Below are 23499 nucleotides of genomic sequence, written 5' to 3' on the forward strand. Positions count from 1 at the left end.
AGGACAATAATAAGATAGGCAGTAGTGAAAAGCAGTCAGGCGTTCCGCCAGTGACGAAGGATGAGGTTAAAAAAGCTTTAGAAACTACGAAAAGGGGGAAAGCGGCTAGAGAGGACCTGGTAAATGCAGATTTGTTGAAGGACAGGGGGGATATCGTGCAAGAAAAACTGGCCACCCTGTATACGCAATGCCTGGTGTTATCAGTGGTACCAGAATCATGGAAGAACTCTAACATTATCTTAATTCATAAGAAAGGGGACACTAAGGACTTGAAAAATTACAGACCAGTTAGCTTACTATCTTTTACATATACGATGTTTACTAATGTAATTGCTAACAGAATTAGGACACTCTTAGATTTCAATCAAGCAAACGATCAGGCAGGTTTTCTGAAAGGGTACTCTACTATCGATCAAATCCATACCATCAACCAGGTGATATAAAAATGCTCGAAATATAACCAGCCCTTATATATATCATTCATTGACTACGGAAAAGCATTTGACTCGGTAGAAACTTCGGCAGTCATACAGGCATTGCGAAATCAGGGTGTAGACGAGCCTTATGGGAAAGTACTGGAAGATATCTATAGTGGCTGCACAGCAATCATAGTTCTGCATAAAAAAAGTAACACAATTCCCATAAATAAAGGTGTTAGGCAAGGAGACACATCTCCCCAGTACTATTCACAGCTTGCTTAGAGGAAGTATTCAGAGACTTAGCAGTTAGAGATAAGTATTAATGGAGAATACCTCAGTAATCTGCGATTCACTGAATGACATTGCCTTGCTAAGTAACTGAGGAGATGGACTGCAAAGAATGATTGATGACCTAGACAGGAATAGTAGAAAGGTAGGCTTGAAAATCAATATGCAGTTCAGAATAGGTAATGAAGCACTGGAAATGGTAGAGGAATATGTCTACTTAGGACAGGTAGTAACTGCAGATTCAGACCATGAAAGGGAAATAACTAGGAGAATAAGATAGGGATGGAGCACATTTGGCAAGTATACACAGATTATGACTAGCAGCTTACCAGTATCGCTCAAGAGGAATGTATACAGCAGTTGCATCTTACCTGTGCTAGCCTATGGGGCTGAAGCGTGGAGACTAACGAAAAGGGTTCTATTTAAGTTAAGGACAACGCAGAGGGCTATGGAACGAAACATGGTAGGTGTAACGTTAAGGGATAGGAAGCGCGCAGAGTGGGTCAGAGAAATAATTCGAGTTAATGACATTCTAGAGGCAATCAAGAAGAAGAAATGGGCATGGGCAGGGCATGTAGTGCGTAGAGAGGACAACCGATGGTCACTTAGGGTAACAAATTGGTTTCCTAGGGAAGGAAAGCGTAGCAGACTAGCAGGGGGCGACAGAAAGTTAGATGGGTGAATGAGGTTCAGAAGTTCGTAGGGATGCAGCTAGCACAGGACCGGGTTAATTGGAGAAAGATGGGAGAGGCCTTTGCCCTGTTGTGGGTATTGTCCAGCTGATGATGATAATGATGATAAGTTAAAGACATCTAAAGAGTTGTTTTAAAATGCTATAACTGATTTTAAAGCTTTGTTTCTTTTAGGAATGAACAACACATGAAGTATTGATAAGTGAATTTCGTCGTTAGGGGATGAGAAGGAATGTGTCCATCGAAGAATTGTGGGAAGTTGTTTTTCTCTTTTACTCCAGTTTTTTTACACGAGCATAAAACGTTATCATTGTCATCACTTCTTCATGCAGTTTGCATTCCGGTCTCTTGTTTCGCAAGAATAAAGCTGTGTGTGTGTGTCCAATGCGCAAGCGTCATAAAATGACTGCAATGAAATGTTCTTGATGAGAACATGACTTCCATTCTCCTGTGATGGGCTTTATTAGGTGTAGCAGTTATGCTCTACTTTATTATTCCATTCAGACTGCCATATTTCTCTCAGCTTGCAGTTTACTAACTTCATGCTATCCATGTAGGGAATACATGCTTTCTTGTGTTCTTCTTGGTGCAGCACACACGTCTGTTTTCTGATTTCCATTAATTCAGACACGGCTCGAAACCCAGCACAATTTTATGCAGCGTCCCCGTGTTGTGGCATTTGTTATGCTGTGTATGATATTGCCGATTATTGGCATAACTGCATTTCTATGGTGAAGGGCTGCGAGTACACTTAGGAAATCGGTGTAAATGATACTGTTCTTGGCATTCTTGTTTATTGCTGTTTCTACTGCCAGAGAGACTGCGCAGTGAAAATGATAGCACACTGAGGTAACTTTACTGTTTTTTCTCGTTTGTCTTTTACTATGGTACTGCCTACATAAAATGGTGCTTTAAAGCCGATAGTATAAAATGTTCTTTAATTTCTGTATTTTTCGTTCAGGGTCACAAACTCCTGTAACAAGTGAATAAGTGTTCATGTAGAATTTTGTGAGTGTGAAGTTAGATACAATGGGGAACTATACCAAGGCGGCAGTGGGTATGAATAATGCACAACATCGGGTAGTGTATTGAGTACGTCTAATTTTTGGCACTGCTCTTCAAAATGACGCAAGTTGAGTGGCTTGAAATGAGTGACTTGACTGCTTGCGGCTTGTTATTGAACAGTGTCTTGGATGGGTATTTTGTGACAAAGGTGTTTCTGCAGTGAATACATTTTCAGGATGTAAGAAAATGTGAGCATTGTTCTTCTGTCTGCAAGTGATGGCTCATTTGTTTCCATGTAAAGACTGCTTACAGGTGACGTCTTGTAGGCACCTATACACAGACGCAAACATAAGTTATGGACTTAGTCGAGTCATTTCAGGTATGAGGGTCTTGCAGACCCGTACACCATGCAATCGTGATCTAAAACAAGGGGGTTCAATCTGGAGCTCGCAAGCGCCCTATCCGGGATGAGTTGCACAGTAAATTGGAGTAAGAGAAGAAATAATGCTACAGCAGATAAAGTCAATCTTATTCTTAGCATTCTGGAGTAAAGGTGCTGAAGCTGAAGCCTCGAGAAAGCAGACTTGGCAGTGGCATGGTGTGGAATCGCAAAGTGTATGTGTGCCTGCTTTTGTTTCTTCTTTTTCCCTCACTAAACACATTCTTAAAGCGAAATTCCGATAATAAGCCTTTTCAATTTCAGTTATATATATATGAACATGGGCCATAGGAGATTTCAATAGTGTAATTAAAATACAAGGTTTGTATACAAAGTATTGCGCACAACTTTTTTCCGACGTGACTGTATGTTGCAGCGTGCTCGCATCGTACATGCACGGTGGCGGAGGATGTGACCTTCAAGACGTGCCAAATGCCAGTTACCCGCGTGCGTTAATTCAGGCTAGGTCGTGCTTTTAGTGGACCCCTGTTGAGTGACTGGGTGCAAGTACAAAAGCAGCAAACAATTCTACAGTGGTACACCATCAAATTTTGTGTTGGACTGATGAAATAAGGTATGCAGACGTTGGGTACGATTCGCCACATGTTCAGGGATGAAAGCATGTCACAAACTGCCGTTTTTAAGCAGCACAAGCTCTTCAAACATGACTGAGAGAGTGAGAAGGACGAGCCCCGCGCTGGACGGCTGCCGACGTCAAGAACAGACAACATGCAACGTGTGCATGAAGTGCTGGGTGAATTCAGACAGTCGTTAACATGTGCGAGGGATGGCAGATGAAACTGGCATTGATAACATCACTGTTATCACAGCTGTCAAATGATAACATGACAATTATCACATGACATTATCACAGAAAATTTGGTGACGCGAAAGGTCTGTGCTAAACTTATCCAGAAGGTCTTGACGAACAAGCAAAAGCAGAGGCGAGTGTCTGCTTGTGAGGATTTTCTAAAACACACTGGAGACCGATTTTTGGACAGCGCAATCACGGAAGACGAAACTTAGATATTTGATTACAACCTGGAAACAAAGCAGCAAAATTCCTAATGGTACACTTCGGCATTAACTCATCCAAAAAAGGCTCGAATGAGCAAATCCAGAGCTATGCTCATTTTTTCGATACAAAGAGCGTGGCCAACTACGAATTAGTACCAGATAGACAGACAGTAAATGGCGCTTTTATTGCGAAAGCAATACTACTTCCATTTTCAGCGATTTGCGTAGCCAAGGTCGGTAGGCACGTTTGACCTTTAATGACCCCAGATGGCTGTGATGCCACACCAGCTGCGAGAGATGACCTACCAAGTCGAGTCGTCGAGTGGCAGCGGTCGGTAGGCACGGCGCGCCGCGGATGAGATGATGACGTCACTGTGACGTCATACCAGCTGCGAGAGATGAGCTACCAAGTCGAGTCGTCAGATGAGCTACCAAGTCGAGTCGTCGGGTGGCGGCGGTCGGCGCCACCCGAGGCACGGCGCACTGCAGCTGGAGCCGCACTGCTACCGAGTGGAGGCGCTGATGTCACCTTTTCTCTCGCAGTTGAGAGGAAGAGGAGGAAAATGATGGGTATATAAATGCTCGCGCTTGCTCAGCTGTAGCGGCGGGGAGGTGGTGAAGGGTGGCTGTGGCTGGCCCTGTGGGGTTGGGACTGGTGGGTCGTCGCCGTTTGCGGCAGGAACTGGCCAGCCACCGAATTTTTGTCTGTTGTGGGCAGTCATTGCACCCGTCACCGCTTAGGTGGTGGACGATGACTGTTGCGGCGCGCGTCTTTCTCTCCCTCTTCCTTTTCTTCTCTACTTTCTCTCTTCTGTCCGCACGAGGCAGCGGAGGTGGCTCAGCTACAGAGCCAGTAGCAGGCCCATGCATTTTCTTTTCCTTCTTCTTACAGCCACAACAGCAACAACAGCTGAGGCAGTCGCGATGCATCCTGATAAACAGAAAGAAAAGTCACGCCCTCGATGAAGCCAGGAAATGACAGCGGGCTACAGAGACAGATGAAGAACAGGAACAGCGTCTCGCTCAACGGCGCGCTCAAGATGCAGCTAGACGAGCGCGTCGCGCTTCTCTTGAATCGTCCTCGACCGGTGACGACTCCGAATGAAATGTAATGGATGCTTTGAAAAGTGAAGACTCTTTGTCGACGTATTCACTCACCAGTCAAGAATATAGGAATGCAACTAGGCGGCAATGACACGTTCAGGAAACAGAAGAACGGCAACGAAACTATAGCGTAGCCATGCTATTATTGCTTTCGCAACCTACCAGGCTTAACTTAAGCCAAGCTCCAGCTAATTTTATTTACCTAGAAGTGCTAAGAAGACTGAAGAGAAGGGTCAACCATGTGAAACCAGCTATAGACAAACATGGACAATGAAAATTGCGTCATGACAATGCAACCAACTACATCTGCACTAAGGTCAGCGACTACCTGATGACAAACAGCATCACGTCGATTCTCTAATCCCCTTACTGTCGCGACTTGCACCAGCATACTATTTCCTATTTCCAAAAGCTGTATCCTTCCTCAAAGAACTCCCCCATGGGGCCCTAAGTGCCATCAAAGGAGCATGCACGAGAGCCTTTCAGGAATTCGCCTACCAAGGGGCATCCAAGTCATGAAAAAGTTGGCAAAAGTATGTCAACGCTGAAGGGATGTAGTACTTTGAAGACATTTGAGGTCCTGTACCAATATCTCTAATAAATCTATTTTACTGAAACTTTTCCCAATACTTCTATACAGACTCTGTGGCAGTGCTTAAGCAAAAAAAAAAAAGGGAACAGTATATAAATTTCACCAAGGAAAAGAACTGGGCTCAAATGAAACGCCAGCATGAATGACACAGCAACAAGAAACAAGGCACCAGTTGATATTTGCATGTAAAGAAATGGACGTAATTGCGTGCTATAAAAAAAATAATCAGTTGGTGTAACTTGGTGCCTTCTGATAGAGAATCTCATTAGCTTTCAGAAAATATGTTACACTTAGGTGCTCATAACCTCAAGAATGCTTTCTTTGATTGCCTTTTGTGATGATATCAAGTGGAAAGGGAATAATCAGGATTTATTTGAACTGTTTAGTAACAAAATCAATGTTAAGATTTTGCAATCTGCAAATATTACATATCCCTGGCTTCAGAAAATATGCAACTTGGGTATCACTGGCAGTGCAGTTTTACTACAATTTGTTGTGACAAACGATCCTTTTCACAGTGTACAATGGGCAGCATCAGTGACGTCTCATTTCCTCATTCTATCTTCAACAACAAGAGAAGGCTAGCCCGTTTCAAGTATTCAAGAACAATATCACACTCACATACATTTCACTGCAATGCGCGAAAGTTGAAAAACTAAGAAAAGGCATCTCCTGCAACTTAACAATGAAGATATTCTTCTCCATTCTAACTTGCTTTGGGAACAAGTACAATTATAAATTCCCTATCAGCCTCCAGGCTTTCCAAGAATGCAAATTTTTAATGTTAAACAAATAACTTTTTTAATAAATTCGGGTTCCTTCGTAGCAAAATATAAACAGATTTAATGTTGTGTCTGATTCATGATAGCTTGAGCTACTTATGTAGCATAAAGACAGCCATAGTATTCAGCAATTCAGCACCTCTTGTTACTCAAATTTTTGTTCTTCTACAAAAGAAATAGGAAAAAAAAAAAACTTTTCGGCAGCCTCAAAAACAGCTGGCACACACCCACGCCATGCTAAAAAAATTTTTCTGCTCCACTTTGTGGTCAAAGGGCAAGCTGTCCATGCAAGAATGCATATGACAGAGTAGGAATTGCCAACATTACAGCTTTTGTTTTCTACATCTCATTATCAGATAAGCATGAGCACTTGAGCACTGTGTGTGGTTTGTGATTAGCGTTCTGTGTCACCTCCTTTTGTGCCCCACTTCCTAGCGCTATCCACCTACATTCCCTGTGGCGTCGTGCGCCGGCAACGTCTGTGGCACCGTGTCATGCATGAGAGTGTGAGATGAAATTAGTGACCGCAAGTGAATGTGGCAACCTGAAGATAAGCCACAGCAAGCAAAACAAAATTTTAAAATAACCACTGGACGACGTGAAATGAAGCTGGACAGGCATGCCAATAATAATGAGCATAAGTATCCACTTTAATTATCCCTACTGCTTCTCGAATAGAAAGCCCTAAATCATCGTGCTGCACTTGTGATTGAGGACTGCTTGCATAATGAGGGGGAATAAAGACTGCCTTTATTATTATCGTTCTTTGCACACTGTGTCCACTTGAGCACCCTGTAGGACACTGCTTTATCTCTCTCTAATATAGCCAACCTCAAGTTACGTTCCAGTACACTGTTGTCACAAAGTTGCTGCCTGATTTTATAATGTCTGAGTAGTTTATTTCGTATCCTGGGGCTGACTGAACCTTGCCATGAAAAGCCATGAACTTCTAGTACTCACGTGTTCAAGCTGGCACTAATGAATATATGTTAGAAAAGCTTGCAAGTATATCTCGAGTTGCTTTCAGCACGAAAAAAGCACCTTGATGTAAAATTTAGAAACTACAGCTGCCAGAACAGCCACGAATAAGTCAGGGTTTTACAACCATAGCAAATTCACCTTGTGACAATATCTCAGGAAAACAAAATTAGACATACCTAATGGTGTGGCATGGTGAGTGGCTTTAATTTGCCAAAGCTGCACATGGGTTACAAGGGATGGAGAGGCATTAGTGGAGGGCTACTGATTGATTTCAACCTGGTATTCTTTTGCATTCACTGACACCACATAGCTCATATAAAGACGCCTTTTTAATTTTGCCTCCATCAAGTGTGGCTAGCGTGGTTGGGATACTGGGCTCAGCAGCTCTGGCGAGGTTCAATTGGCGAGGTTTGAATCAGAGTACCTGGCTATTGGTACAACTACATAATCGGATATCATCTAACCTCTGTGCTAGATGCAAGCATCACACATTTTCACTGAGTAGCTTAACATCTCGCATTGTGCACTAATATTTAATAACACTACACTGTTACCAGAACTCGCACCTCTTCCTCTCCAAGTCCACTACTATTTGAAACAATCGGTTTCAAGTATTCTTTGGGGCCCCTGCATATAATCTCAGAGCTTTCGACCCCTCCTTTTTAGTAGAGCTCTTCCCTCTTTTATTCTCTGGGCTGAACAATAAAACCAAACAAGGCTGTGTGTGTTTGGTCAATCTCGTGATCTGAATCATGATGGTTCAGAAGACAGCCATTCAAAGGCCGATATGATCAAGGTACAATGTTGCAGTGCATCACTGCAAAGGCTGGATGAACTAGTAAAACTGAGTCAAACGGTCCTTGAACTACTGTTCAGCTTAAACCAATAAAGCAGCCAAATTTACGGTTACAGCTGATAACACAATATAAACCTCGTCGTCAGGGTAACCCTGTGCCTGCTCCTTGTAAATATTCGGCCATCTGTACAAAGCTCATGGAGGCTGCAGTACAAATGCAACCAAGTGCCTTAAGTCTGACGTATTCCGTTTCTACTATACAAGCCAATGGCTGATGTCACTGCTTGGAACCTATTTTAGCAAACTTATGACTCTATTACAGACGTAAAGAGCGAAGTTTCACTGCTGCGTCCACTTTGGTTTTGTTGAATTCAATTTTTGAGATTTTCTGGACACAACCTACAAGGTGAAAGAAAAATATGCCTTGCTCCATCCATCTTAAGACCTGAGGGGAAACATTTGCTGCAGTTCACAGCCATGAAATTGCAATGGTGCTGAGGAGGACAAACCGGTCATCCCACCTTCATTGCTCAGAGCTGAGCATTCAAAGAAATGGCCTCCTATGTCCCGAGCATACTTCTGTGCCACAGCTTTGTCGACCACACGGTGCTGCATTAGATCACACTTGTTTCCCACCAAGACCAGGACGATTGCCTCTTCCACGTTCCGTCGCAGTTCTGCGTTGTACACGAGCAAAGACACATAATGCTAGTTTGAGCACTTCACTTAAAGCAGAAAGCTACCAACAAATGCAACTCCGTACACTGATAGCCTCATCAAGAGGGCTTGAAGTTAATGAAAGGATGCCTTCAAGCAAAAAATGCTGCAGTGTTCGGGCTGCTTGCATGCTTCGTGTGCCTACTAAATCTTTTACACTTCGCCAAGTCGCAAAGGTTTCTTGGCAGTAAATACGGGGTTTAACATCTTGAAGCTGTATCATGCCTATGGAGACACCCTTGTGAAGGGTTCCAGATTAATTTCAGCTACTTGGTATTCTTTACTGTGCTCTTACACACCATGATACATGGAAAACGTTGCATCTCATACATATGCTCCACAGTGGTTTTAATTCTAAGCTCCATGTCAGCAGATCTGTCTCTGGAACACTTGGCACTTCATTTATAGCATTCTATTCATTAGGTGCATGAAGATTTATGAGTGCAAGTACAACACTCAATGAAGCAGTCGTGTAATGGTGTATGTACATTCTTACCACACTCATTGAGTAAGCTGACAACTTGAAGGCCAGTGTTATGAACGGCTACAATCACCTCCTCCATCGTGAGCATATTGTTCTGTGTGAGGAACTTGGGATCACAAAACACTGCATGGTGTGACTTTGAAGCAAAAGCTTCACTACGCTAGGTAGAGCCGATCATCGCGTGAGCTTCAATTTGACATTTAAGGAGCAGGACGACATACTGGTGCTATGCGGCTCAGGTGTCTACAAAAAAATGTGACAGATACTGTGCCTCTCTTTTCCTATAGACCAACGTACGATGTCAGCGTGGGCTAGCCACTGAACTTCAAGGAGTCATCGGACAAAGTGTGGCTATAAATATATAGTGCCTTTAAAAAGAGGGCTTTGTCAGGCTGGTTGGTTCATATTGAACTAAGGGAAGAAACAGCGCTGACAGACAGAACGAGTGGAAAGACGAGACGGGCAGCGCATTTGTCTGTCTCGCCTTTCCACTCGTCCTGTCTGTTAGCACTGTTTCTTCACTTAGTTCATACAGTGCCTTCCTATCCCTAAAACATTTGACCTCTTGAAGTGTAACCTTGTGGGCTACCATGGTGTCGCACCACAAGGTCATGACTTTGACCCTTTGACTTTTCAAAGGTGGAGGTGAGGAGAGAGTGGAAGGTGGTGGAGCACGTGATTAATCCCGTGGGTGATGTCACATTGTGCCATCGTGCGATGGAAATAGTCATGATGTCAATCGATGGGTATAAGAACGAGGAGCAACTGCGCCTCAACTCAAAGTCAGCCATGGACACCAGTGGTGACGATGCTGCACTTAGCACGTCATACTCATGCCATTTAAATCGGGCTATGAAAAAGATGTACCAATGCGTAATCATGCTGTGAAGCTTTCGCTGAATAACATGTTTAACTATGCTAAACCTCTGCTAATGTTTTTTTCATGTCGTTTAGTGCATCACAAACTTCTGACCAACCATGGAGGCTAGCCATCCTCAATAGGATACCCAGTGGAATTCCCAATGAAAAAAATTCTAGGGGGCAGTTTGGACCGCTGCTATTGCATGGTGGTCCGAAGCCCTCCACTACAGCGCCTCTCTTTTTTTACTCCCACCTTCCTCCTTTTCCGCAGTGTCCGCAGAGAATTGTGACAGATATTGCGCCTTTTCTTTTCTGTAAACCAATTTGAAACGCCGCTGATGCCTGCTGTACCGCGTCTGCTTCTGCATGCTGTGCGGTGTGGCATTCCAGGAAGCGCCAAATAAAAGGCGCTACACGGATGCCTGGAATGCGCAGTGCGAGACCACCATAGTTGTGACTACTGGCTAAAGTCTGTGACAGATACTGAGCCTTTTATTTCCTGTAAACGAATTTGAAACACTGTACTGCATCTGCTTAGTGGTGCGGGGAGTCTACTTCAATTAGACTCAACTACACTTTGTACTGCATCTGCTTCTGTATGCTGTGTAGTGCAGCATTCGAGGAAGCGCAAAATGAAAGGCACCGCATGGAAGCCTGGATCGGACGGCCGGCGGGGTCAGCTTCGTGTATGTGTGAATCACCTGGTGACGTCATGACCGGATGTGACGTCATTGTGACATCACTTCCGGTTATTAGGCATTGTCGGATGTGACGTCATGATGACGTTGCATCAGACCATAACATTACGGCTGATCATGTCACCATGTGATGACGCCACAGTCATATCTGTATTTAGCCATGACAGTTAGTTATGATTAATGACTAATTAGTACTAGTTAGTCATTAGCCATAACTATTACTAGTTAATGGCTGGACGGGCAGAGTCATGGCCACGTCATCATTAATCTCAAGGCATGACATACTACACCACCGATGATGTCATCATTTATTTCGAGGTACGACATGCTACACTACTGATGACGCCATCATTATTTCAAGGCACGACATACTGCACCATTGATGACGTCATTATTTATTTCAAGGTACGACATACTATAACACTGATGACGTCATCATAAATTTCAAGGCATGATATACTACAGCACTGATGACGTCATCATTTATTTCAAGGTATGACATACTACAGCACTGATGACATCATAAAACTAAAGCATTACGGATGGATTGACGGACACGATCGTGGCCACGAGCATGAGCCATTATATGCTTTCGCTTTAATATTTAATAGAATACCCGGCCGGGGTGGTGCAGTGGTAGGGCACTTGACTACTGTGCTCAAGGATGCGGGATCGAATCCTGGCCTCGGCGGCCATTTTTCTGAGGAGGCAAAAAACTAGGCACCCATGTCAGTGCAGAACCCCAGGTGGTCAAAATTTCCGGAGCCTTCCCCTACGGCATCTCTCATAGCCTTAGTTGCTTTGGGATGTTAAACTTAACAAACCAAACCAAACCTATTTAATAGAATCCCCAGTGGAATCTGTTATGAAATCCCCAAGAGAATAAAAATTTTCCTCTCCACTCTTAAGAACCTAGTATTCAAAGCAGAATAGCTGGTACATGACACATGACTCACTAATGCCCTACAGTTTAGGAAATGTGTAAAAAGGTTGCCCCAGAAACTTTTGTTAAAGTTGAGAAGCAGCAGTATATATTTTTATTTTCCTGTTTGCATCAAATGCTTAACAGAAGGCAGATGTATCTCAATTTTAGATATGGCATAAGAATGTGGTGATGAGACGTGAAGCATGAATGACCTATGTCCATGATATCAGGAAGATCTGCAATTGATTTTGGAGGTTTGAAATGAATAAGCAATTCGATTCAAAGTCTTCCTGATACCATCAACATACTTGTTTGCCTACATTGCTCCAAATATAACTAACGAACTGTTTCCTTCTCATGCTTCACATCCTATCCCAGCATTCTTATGCACAGCAGGGTACAGGGTATATTCAAGCCAAGAACTGTGTTGAAAATGAATATATCACTATGAAACCAAAACTAAGATGAATCTTTGAAAAACATCACTTTAAATATCATTAGTGGCTGGAGTCTTCATCATAACTGAAACTAATCGGAGTACTTTGCTTTAGCCGAAAAAGGGCAGTATTTTTGTGGTGTAATCAACATTTTGCTGACTGTTCAATATGAGTTAACAATGCGTCACAATAGAGAATTAAGAGCCTGCAGAAGCTTGGAGAATAGCACGACTATATAATTGTTGGACTGAGTAATTAGCTGCGTGTTTCGATGCATTACTCTGGTACTTGAGACCCACAGTGCAAGCCTCCATTACCTTCTCAAGTTTTGGCTAATAGCTAAGTGCCTTATACAGACTCATCACCTCATTAGGGCCATTACCTTGCAGGACAAAGGGTAGGTGCAATTAAAAAAAAAAACTGTTTTCATAATATGAAATTTTCACTTTTTCTTGAATCGGATGCAATGTCTCACTTTCATGCCAACAATATTTGAACCCCAAAAGTTACATTTCCAAAACCTGGCTGGTGACTAACATAGCCCTAATTTACAACTGTGTGCAACGTGTAACCCTATTGTGTTGGTAAAAAAAAAAGACACAGATAAAAAAAAAAAAAACAAGACTGGTACACTGATCACCTCCAAGTTTAAAGAGCTTGTTAGGGTTCATTTGGCAACAAAGAAAGCTACTACCTAGCATTTTGTTTTAAGAAGATTTCGTTCCAGAATATATTCAATTTGCTTGAAATGCATTGTTTACTGCTGGATTGCTTCAGCACGGTTTCTCTCAATGTACCTATATCTTTTTTCCCCAGCCCTGGGGTTCGCGAGCGACTGTTACTAGAACTACTAATGCTGAACAAGTGGTTTTAGAAACACTCATTTTGCACTAACCAGCCTATTCTGACCCTTATGATGTTGAATTCTGGCAATGCCATCTGACACAGGGTACTGTTTCTATATGATAGTGACCATTTTCCAATAGTCTTCATTATTCAAAACTCTCGTTGTCGGCTGCATGCACAGATGCGCTAAAGGTGGCTTCCTGACTATGACTATACAACGGCTGAGAAAGAAAAAGGAATGCCTCCATGAGAAGAAACAAAGTGTAAATTAGTCTTCATTTTCCTTGGGGGACTGGGCTGCGAAGGATGTGCTTACTGGTTTCCAAGAGTAAAAACATCCAGGATCAATGTCGTGCCCTCTTTTTTCAAACAAGGCAGCATCACCTGAGAGGACATTTTCATGCTATCTGGTGTTTCACCGAGGTTCTACACAGTGCAATGGTTGCTTGAGCCAATGGCCTAATCTCGAGGAAACGGCTATACAGTTATCCCAATAGAGGCCCGAAAATCAAGGGAGCAAACAAACAAGAGAAATAACGATTGTCAAGATAAATGCCAAGCTGGTGGCTATTTCGCTTTTTCTTACTTAAAAGCCAATCATATGAAAACAAATTTTGCAACAAGCGATCCTTTTGTTCAGGAACCACACATAATAGAATCATTCTTTTTAGCCTAGTCCCGCTGCGGTGGTGTAGCGGTTAAGATGCCCAACTACTGTGCCAGAGTGCCCGGGTTTGATCCCGGTCGCTGGCAGCTGCATTTCGATGGAGGCGACACGACGAAGTGTCCGTGCGATGCCAATGCACATTAAAGATCCCTAGGTGGTCGATATTACCATGCAGCCCTCCACTACAGCTCCTCTATCTCTAAACTTTCATTCCCACCTTCCTCCTTTCCCTTACTGCACAGCTAAGGTGTCCACAGAAACTAGTGTGACAGATACTGCACCTTTCCCTTCTTGTGACCCAATTATTATTATTATCCTTTCTGGCCGGTACCTAACAACCATAAAGGACTGTCTACTGAACCAGAATTACGGAAACGATGCCGGATTTTGTTGCAGGGGCAGTTTATAGCCCATTCTGCCCTGAAAATTAGGCATTGAGTAAAAAGAAACAAAAAATAAACTTCTTTGAAACAATAGTTCTAGCTCAGCAAGAAAGCATAGAGGGCTGATTACAATACCAGCGTGATTGCTTTACATCTAGCAGACCCTGGAAAAAAAAGTCACAAATATCTGCTATTATGCACCGGAGGTATGGGGCCTACCCTGTGCACTAGAGGTATGTGTGTAAGGGTACCCACATTGGCTGTGCACCTAAAATGTCAGCCGCAGTGTGAAAACACACAAGCATCTAAAGAAGTGTCAATTCCTGGTTTCCATGATGGTAGAGCTGCACTTTCATTGCTGCTATCTTCATAATCCGAGGTGCCTCTGACTGCTTGTGGATTACTGCCACGTTAACCTTTTCTTCCTTTCCAATACGAGGTTTTGTTTCTGTAAAATGTCTGGTGCTTTAACATTTCTTTTAAGCGTGTTGAAAGCATGAGACACTTGCATCTTTCACAACAAGATAGTTATTCTGACATATTTATTCTAAGACTTAGGTCTAATCCAACTTGCCTAAGCGAGTTAAAGTGCATGTTGCTGGCCTGTTGCTTCTTTTATTTTCTCCTTTGTTTGATAACTATACAATTTACTCTTTGAATTAACTATAACTTACTTTTTATCTATGGCTAGACAAATTTATTTCTCGCCACTGTTTCTTTTTTTAATGCCGACATTTTATCTTGGAAACATATCTGCACATTTTTGCATCATCAATTACTGCATATCCGCTGCTATAGATAAAAAACAACTCCTGTCAAAATACATGTGATTTCTGACCATATGGGGGTGCCATATAGTAGCCCGTGCACTGCCAGTTCCTTATTCTCATGTCATTCCACATCTATGTCGAAAGTACCCAAAGCCATTTTACTACAACCGAAGATGCAGAAGGACCGTCCTTACCTATTGCCCACTGCTTCATGGCTTCATAGCTGCTAGATGAAGTTATGTCATATGCAAGAATTGCAGCATTGGCTTTTCTGTAATACAGTGGAGCCTGTAAAAAAAAAAAAAAAAAAAAACGAAAAATATTTGAAAGCACAGTTGTGCAGCAAGTACTATGTAGATAAATAAAACACAGACAGGCAAGTAAAAGTTTAAATGAGAAAAAAAAAATAGTGAGGTCAGCTAAAGTGATTCCAACTTCCAAATGCCTTTAGCATGGCAAGTTAACACATCTGGATTTCAGGCTACAATGCCTTGGGCATCCCAGAAGAGTCACTTGGACTAGTGTGGCCCATAGTACTCCCAACCAAAGTTTGGTTTAGTTTGCAGAGTTTAACATCTCAAAGTGACTCAAGCTATGAGGGACGCCGTAGAGGAGGGCTTCCGAAATCTCGATCGCATGGAGGAATGCAGTTTGTGCAGATAGCTGACACTCATTAGCCACTAACTCCTGAAATAATTGCGAGAAAGGGGTTAACGAGGCCAAGTGCAAATCAAAGAAACCTTTGCAGCTAATTTGTTACTTCTTGATGCATAATTACGAGGAAAAATTAACAAAAAACTAAGAGATGAGTGCAATTGCAACAGACAAACATTCTACAAATGGGAACAGAGGTCTCCTGGTATTAGCTGCAATTGAAGCCTAGGGCTTAAGACAACACTTGTGGAGGTGGAAGTCAGAATCTCATGCTATAATGAATAGTAGTCAAAGGGGCAGAGACATCAAATTTTATTAGCATATTTATACTTTGAAATTATGCGTAAGAAATCGTTAAACATAGACCACTGCATGAATTAACCTATTCTAAGTGTACAAGTTTTTACTGAGTGCTGGAGGATTGCATGTTGTGATCTATGTTTACTATGACCATGGGGTCATGGGCAGAGTTGTAAAGCAAAATTATGGTTTGGTTTGGTTTGTAGGGTTTAATGTCCCAAAGCAACTCAGGCTATGAGAGACGCCGTAGTGGAGGATTCCGAAAATTTAGACCACCTGGGGTTCTTTAACGTGCACTGACATCGCACAGCACACGGGCGCCTTCCTTTTCGCCTCCATCGAAAAGCGGCCGCCGAGGTCGGGATTCGATCCCACGTCCTTGGGAACAGGCAAAATTATGGTAGAAAACAAATTACATTAGGTGGTCATTGACAAGCACAGCCAACATGGGCCCAGACAGTTTCTTGTCAGTCCTGGAAACTTCAGTCTCCAAAAGTAAGTTTTATTTTTTCACTTCAGTTGAGCAAAAAGGAAATAACTATTTCAGAACAGCATTGCTGGTAAGCCACTAACTAGACTAATTCAAAGTTTTCTCCCCTCATTGGCAAAGAGCGGGTCTTGTAAGTGGGGTCTTCTATGTGCACTGTTAGTGCTCCCAAAGAAAAACCCAGCCATCTCTTCATAGTGCAGTGCATAAGTGATAGCGATTATGAAATGGCAGGTCGAGAAAAAAATTAGAAGTCGCTGCAGAAACTGCACTGGGAGAATGCGAAAGCATTAGCGCTGCCGTGACGATTTTGTAATTTTTACTTTTTTCAACTTTTTAATGTGCTAATTGTGATTTTATATTATTTTACTCTCATCATCAGCCGGATAATACCCACTGCAGAGCGAAGGCCTCTCCCATGTTCCTCTAATTAACCCGGTCCTGTGCTAGCTGCATCCACTTTAACCCTATGAACTTCTTAACATCATCCATCCACCTAACTTTCTGTTGTCCTCTGCTAGTCTGCTACGCTTTCCTTCCCTTGAAATCCAATTTGTTACCCTAGGTGACCATCTGTTGTCCTTTCTATGTAATACATGCCCTGCCCATGCCCATTTCTTCTTTTTGATTTCCTCTAGAATGTAATTACCTCGAGTTATTTCTCTGACCCACACGGCACGCTTCCCATCTCTTAATGTCACACCTACCATTTTGCACTCCATAGCCCTCTGCGTTGTCCTCAACTTAAGTAGAACCCTTTTCATTAGCCTCCATGTTTCAGCCCCATAGGTGAGTACAGGTAAGACACAACTGTTATATACTTGCCTACTGGGAAACATACATGCACGCAACAGCGCGAACAGACAACAACGCGAAACGGCGACGACGCTCTGTGTTGCTGGCATGATACACCACAGAACTATTTACAAATATAATAATATAATAATAATACTTTATTTTTCCTTTACTACAAGGAAAGGAACGGAGCAGCCGCTAAAAAGCTGCTTCGAAGAGCAGCTTGACGGGGCGGCTGCCCCTGCATATGACGGCATTTCACAGCAGAGAAAGTCACGCCTAAGCAGTGAGTAAACAATCAATGGAGAAATAATTAGACTACAAAAAAGCACTAGGTAAATGCAACAGCAGTCATAACAATTGCAAGAATTGAATTTTTTACGACACCATGCAAAACAAAAGACATTTTAAACACACCGCATTGAGTATGAAGCATTTCACATGTGTTAATGGTCATGTGACCTTTTGTCTTTTTTTGGTTGCCATTAGACGTTAGTTGAATCCTTGGCCAATTTACCGTTGTTTCTACAAAGCGTGAAATTTATGCGGCAATGCACAATCACAGTGCAACATTGCAGTAAAAAGAAAGCGTGCGCAATGAGCGGCAGTGATGTAGGCTTCATGTTCATGCTATTGGCTGATCATGCATGCACTTCCGGGCGAACGGGCGAAATTTTCTATTTTGGCAGATCCGAGCGACGAGCGAAGCAACACATGCATTTCTGTTCGCAAGAACTCTTCGCGCGCCGCCATCAAGTTCGCATTCGCGCGAGTTTTCGCGTACATGTAGCTCAGCCTTAATGCCCTGTCAATTCCCCAAGGTCACAGTCACACTGCAGTCGACCTTAATCATCAATCGCACGTTTGACAGCAGCCCAATAGCTATGCACAAACATTCCATAATGTAACTTGTTTCATTTAAAAATATTTTGTGGTCTATCACCATAATGGAAAAAAAAAAAAAATCAATTTATCAAGAAATTTGTCAATGTGCTCTATAATTTTGCAAATATTGCTTGGAGTTCGCAGTGAATATTCAAAAAGCTCAGTAATTAAATGCAATTAGACAATTAGTTAAAGGGTAGACAAAGAATTTTTCTAAATTTTGGCTTTAGTTACGTGAAAAAAAACCTGTATATTTCAAGTTAACACACAATAATAATACAGGAAACTGCCCTGCTCCGACATTCAGCCACAAGGATGATATCTGTAAGAGCTGAACAAATAGATATTGCAGGGTTTGCGACAGAGCGGAAGCCAGAACTTATCAATGACTCAACGGGAAACAGGCATGCCATCCCCCCCCCCCCAAAAAAAAAAAAGAAAAAAGGAAATATATCTACATATATTTCCGTGTGCAGATTTCAAAGAAGGAAGAGATTTCCCACTACGCACATGCCAGAGTAGCTGTACAAATTGCTAGCAACACGATTTTATCACAGGGCAGCATTGCAGCAGCAAAGTATATAATTTCCCCAACAGAGATAATATGCATCTGCTCTAGACCATGTACCACCAAAAGATGTTTTTAAATCTTAATGAATGTTCATTTACTGCAGCTGAAAAGGAAAGCCTTACCATTGCCCTGAATCTCTCTTGGCCTGCTGTGTCCCAAAGCTGTATCTTCACCCTGTCATTTCCTACATTCCTAGAACAATAAAAGTGAAGAAAAAAAAATTCAAGACACACACTAAACAAGTAGAGTCAATAAAGTTTCACAAAAGAAAAAAAAAAGAGAAGGGGCACTATTAAAAACCAGCAACACCTTGCCATCTCTTAATTTTTTTTTCTCTCTCTCTCTTTACCCCTTCCAATTATATGTTCCTTCCTCTACCAAGAATAAGCATTAGTATCACAGAAGAAACAAATTTGCAGTGCAACTAGGGGGCTATAAAGCTATTTGCATGACATATAACATGCCTATAATAGAGTGCTATAAAAACAATGTTTGAAACATTTTTGGTGTATCACATATTTGCTTCTTTTATCCTTGTGAGCTTTTATGGGGTAACAAAACTTTTATGCCAGCCTTTCTGAAATAGCTTTTATAGCTTTTATTTCCAGAAAGAGATATGACATAAGCAATTGTGCACTTGAAGGAAGTTGAAAAGGTTTGGTTCGGTTAATGGGGTTTAACGTCCCAAAACGACTCAGGCTATGAGATTCACCGTAGTGGAGGACTCTGGAAATTTCGACCACCTGGGGTTCTTTAACGTGCACTGGCATCGCACAGCACAAGGGCACCTTGCTTTTCGCTTCCATTGAAACGTAGATGCCGCCGGTAGGGTTCGAACCCGTGTATACTCCGGCACAGTGTTCGGGCATCTTAAACAATTGCCCCACCGCGGCGGGGCAAAATTTGAAAATGAAGAATGTGCTTGAACTCCTCCCCACGCTTTGTGCCACTAAGGTGGTGGTCATTGCATATCTAGAAGCAGAATTCGCAGCATCGCATATGTCGCCATCATACCTTCCAGTGAGCTAGGAATGCTTAGAGAGAAAGGAAGTAAAACAAAGGTTAAACATGATATAAATGGTGGTTTAGAACCTGTTATCATAAACCTCAAGATTTAAAGCAGAATGTAAAAATGCAGATGAACTGTTTCTTTTAGGGAAAAAAAAGGTGGGGATCCATCGACACAAACTGCAGAAGACGACATGAATGCAAGCTCTGCAGAGAAGCTCTGCTCTCACAGTCATTAAGCGCGAGTCCACTAAAGGACAAAATGACTTTACCTGCCTCTGTTGCCCGTGACTAGATCTCCATGTCCTGAGTATCCCCTTTTTCACTCAATGAAACCACAGGCCACCATTGTATGTCTTGTCCAAATCTATTGCTTCTTCTTGCAATGAATGCCCTTTTCCAAGGCCCCAAGAACATTAACATTTGCTTTAACAGGTCTTGACATAAATGTTCTGCACTAAAGTGACTTCATGCCTGTTGTCAACAAACAAATGTAAGGAAAATGAAGGGCTTTGTTACAATGTGCCTGGGGAGGAAGCCAGCAGCTACTGATACAAAGGAAAGAATAGGGATGTTTTTCTTTGCATTGATCAATGTGAAATAATTATGAACACAAAGAAAAAATAAACATAGCCTATGCTTTCCTTTGCACAAGTGACTGCCGGCTCTTTTTGTATGTTCATGTCTGCTAGGACGCACATTAAACACTTTTGGTGGTGGACTCTCATATGTTAAGGTAGGACATAGCCTACAAGGGCTGTTATAGAGGGGAAATGACTACATAGGGCTATATTTAGAGGGGAACTAGGGATTAGTGATAACAATATAGGGCCCTTTGAAGTGCATGCAAAGTTTAGCATGTTAATGTTTCTGCATTTCATAACAATCAAATTTGCAGCTACCACAAACTTGTCCGGAGCAGCAAAGAGACATAACTAACCACCATGGCACATTCTAAATAAGATTCAAGCAAAGAGCTGAGAAAAATAAAACTTTAGGTTTGTTCTATAATGTGCCATTTGTGCTGATCCCAAGCCTTTTATTTCTGATTATACTATGTAAACCAAGATTTTATAAAAATTTCTGTGGGCACAAAAGTAAGCACAATATGCAGGGACTGTAAAAACAAGTGATAAGATGCAACAGTGCTGTTCAGTGCTATGTGCATAAGCCATGGTCATAAAAAATTACTGGTATTGCACTGTACTATTGGATTTGTAAGAAATTGAACTTTTCCAGTGCTGGTCAGTAATGACCAGAGTGACATGACGAAGGGCACAATGATATAGAAACAGGTCGAGTGGAAAACCCATTATGTTTCTACATTGCCAATTTGTTATCTGCCACAGCTAGCTCAGCTTGGTTCTTGGCATTGATCACTAGAAGTTACAACACGTAAGTTTAAAGTTAAACATGAGCTATCTCACAGATAAAAATTACATGACGAAGGTAGGCACTCTGCGTTACCCCATAAAGCCCTATAAACCTACAAAGACAGTGGGCACGAGTACTTCGCCCAGAAACCATGGGCTGCTTTGTAGCTGCAGAACTATATATGACGGTGATGTAAACTGCACATTATGAAGTAGCACTGGCAAGTAGAGAAAATGTAGAAGTGCCCGAAGTGTAGTAGCTGAATATCTTGTGCCTGCAATGGCCAAAATATTGAGCAATAAATGACTGTTTTGTGAGCTCTCAAATAATTTGCCAGACCAATTATGTCTTCAATGTAATAGATTTTCATGGAGAGAAGCTCGTGCGGAAAGCAATTTTCAGCTCAAAAATGAAATAGGGTAATAAGTTGATCCAACGGATTCATGCAGGTTCATTTGAAAATTTACCAGCTATGAGAAATTGTCTTCAGGGTATACGGACAAGACTGTGACAGCAAGGTCAGAGTTGTTATACCTTGAATTTGTAAAAAAAACCAAGAAGGGAGTGGAATAGCTGTTTGGAGGCTTGAAATATCTAGCTGAAAGGTGGAAAGTACGTGGAACAGTGAACATGGACTCACACTCTGAGTGTCGTGAAAGACGCCCCAATTGTTGGTGATGTTGCACCAAGGAATTTTTTCTGCGAGTACCTTGTGATAATGCTTGTCTTCCCAACGCCTGGAAAGCAAGGCATATATGTTAAACCCCAGGCTTGAGAAGCAACATAACAAATGATGCACTGCAATATAACCCCATTTCAAGAAATGTTTTAACTTCTAGCTGCCAGCTTCTCCAATAGACCGCATTAAAAAAAAAAGGAGTGGGGAGAAACAATGTGCTCGCAGATACAGCCCTAATGCCCAATACAAGATATAAAGACCAGCTGTCTAGCTTCTGCATTATGCCCTCTGGCTGGTAAAGAATCAGCATTGCTCCAAATCTCGTGAGGTGCGCGGAAGTATAGTCCCCACCCTAAAAAGCTCAGGCGTTCTGCAAATGAGCGAAAAATCCCCATATCCGGTCAGGTAGTAAGTCTGGTCGTCAGCGTATAGTGTGTGTGCCCTCATCCTTGGGTATGCTGTTATTTTAGCACGTAGAAAAAAATAAAATGAAAAGGCTGTGCAGAACAGTGGGCTATCAGACCTAAATGCGTCGCTAGCAAATCGTAAACGTGGATGTTTCTAATGCACTTGGTGACACTGCACTTTTAAAGGCACTTTGTACCAGTAGTTTCAGTATCAGCGCGTGCAATGTTTGCAGTGTCTTTCAGCTCTACGGAGAGCGCTAATCGGATATCGAACGGGTGAAGGTGATCGCCACACGTGCAGTCAGCACGGAAGCAAAGCCGCAAAGCTATGTCCAAGAGAGCTGGTGCACAAGCACACCACCATGAAGCACACTTCGCGGCGAAAAAAAACAACAAAAAACAAAAAAAAAACACAAAGACGCAAGCGCAACAAAGGTATCCTAGAAACTTTTAGTCGCGAAAACAAAAGAAAAGCGTACAACGAAACAAAACAGAACTGACCCAGAGCTCCAAGCAAAACAACTTTGGCGTCGACTATCTTCGGCTCCTCAACGGTTGTCATTTTTGCAGCACGCTAGAAATGCAGCCTGCTAAGACAACGTCATAGTCAGGAACAAGTGCTGCGGTAAGCGCTCCACTTTGTCGCAATGACAACAGCGCGCTAAGCATCACACACTTGAGTGTGTGGCGTGCAGCAGCGAACCATGCAGCGAACCAAGGAGGAGGGAAAAACCCCTAACAGCTGCTTGAGCTGTTCTGTTATAGTTTTGTTTTGCTTTTTGGGTAGTTTACACTGGGTTTACAAGGCCTCGTCTCGTAGTTTAGTTTAGGCTACACTTGGCTACGCTCCCCTTCGCAGCTAAAGCCAAAACAAGTCAAATAAGCAAAAAAAAAAAAAGAAATGCCACCATCTGTTTAGCAGTAAAATAAGGTTTGTTTTAAAAATTTACTGATCGTTGCTTAAAGAAAAAGTAACAAAATTATCTTTGCTAGCTGCACATGGCTGCACGCTGCACTACGGATGGATGAATGGATGGAATATAGGAGCGTCCCCTTTGAAACGGGGTGGTAGCAGTAGCTATCATGAAGCAGTAGCTATCATGCACTGCAGTAGCTACCATAGCTGCAACCAATGCCACCTAACGGCGTCTTATCATTTCGTGACTGGCGGGATATTCAAACACAAAGTCCTGGTCTCGAAGCGAAACTCGCAATTTATACTTTCAAGAATGCTACGTAAGAAATGGCTTTGATTATGTAATTTATAATAAAATTACACCAAGCAGAAAAAAAAAAAAATGAAGCGGTTGAATCGGAAGCAGCGCACTAGCCGCGAATACAGGAATCAAGTGAAAGCGGGAATGCTACAGCGCATTGGACAATTACCGGCGCGCTGTAGCATGCTTCTTCCAACTAAACCGCGGAATCCTCGCAAC

The 23499-nt window shown here is 42.3% G+C and overlaps 1 protein-coding gene across 2 annotated transcripts in view; it reads right to left on the bottom strand.

Annotated features, from left to right (window-relative positions):
* LOC146185041 (ras-related protein Rab-21-like) overlaps nt 1-22913 on the bottom strand; it is a 28247-nt gene extending 5334 nt beyond the window's left edge. Inside the window, exons 1-6 of one of the 2 annotated variants that reach the window (XM_084606032.1) lie at nt 22565-22913; nt 21618-21714; nt 18718-18787; nt 15098-15191; nt 8637-8792; nt 3908-4791 (exon numbers count right to left, since the gene is read on the bottom strand). In XM_084606032.1, the coding sequence (XP_084462158.1) occupies nt 4703-4791; nt 8637-8792; nt 15098-15191; nt 18718-18787; nt 21618-21714; nt 22565-22625 (567 nt within the window). In that variant the 5' untranslated portion in view covers nt 22626-22913 and the 3' untranslated portion in view covers nt 3908-4702. Of the gene's footprint in view, nt 1-3907; nt 4792-8636; nt 8793-15097; nt 15192-18717; nt 18788-21617; nt 21715-22564 lie in introns of those variants that run through there. The other variant, XM_084606031.1, reaches the window with a different exon arrangement.
* Nucleotides 22914-23499: the final 586 nt, after the last annotated feature.

The sequence above is a fragment of the Amblyomma maculatum genome, chromosome 6, assembly GCF_055883805.1.
Source record: "Amblyomma maculatum isolate TAMU_Amacu chromosome 6, ASM5588380v1, whole genome shotgun sequence".
NCBI lineage: Eukaryota > Metazoa > Arthropoda > Arachnida > Ixodida > Ixodidae > Amblyomma > Amblyomma maculatum.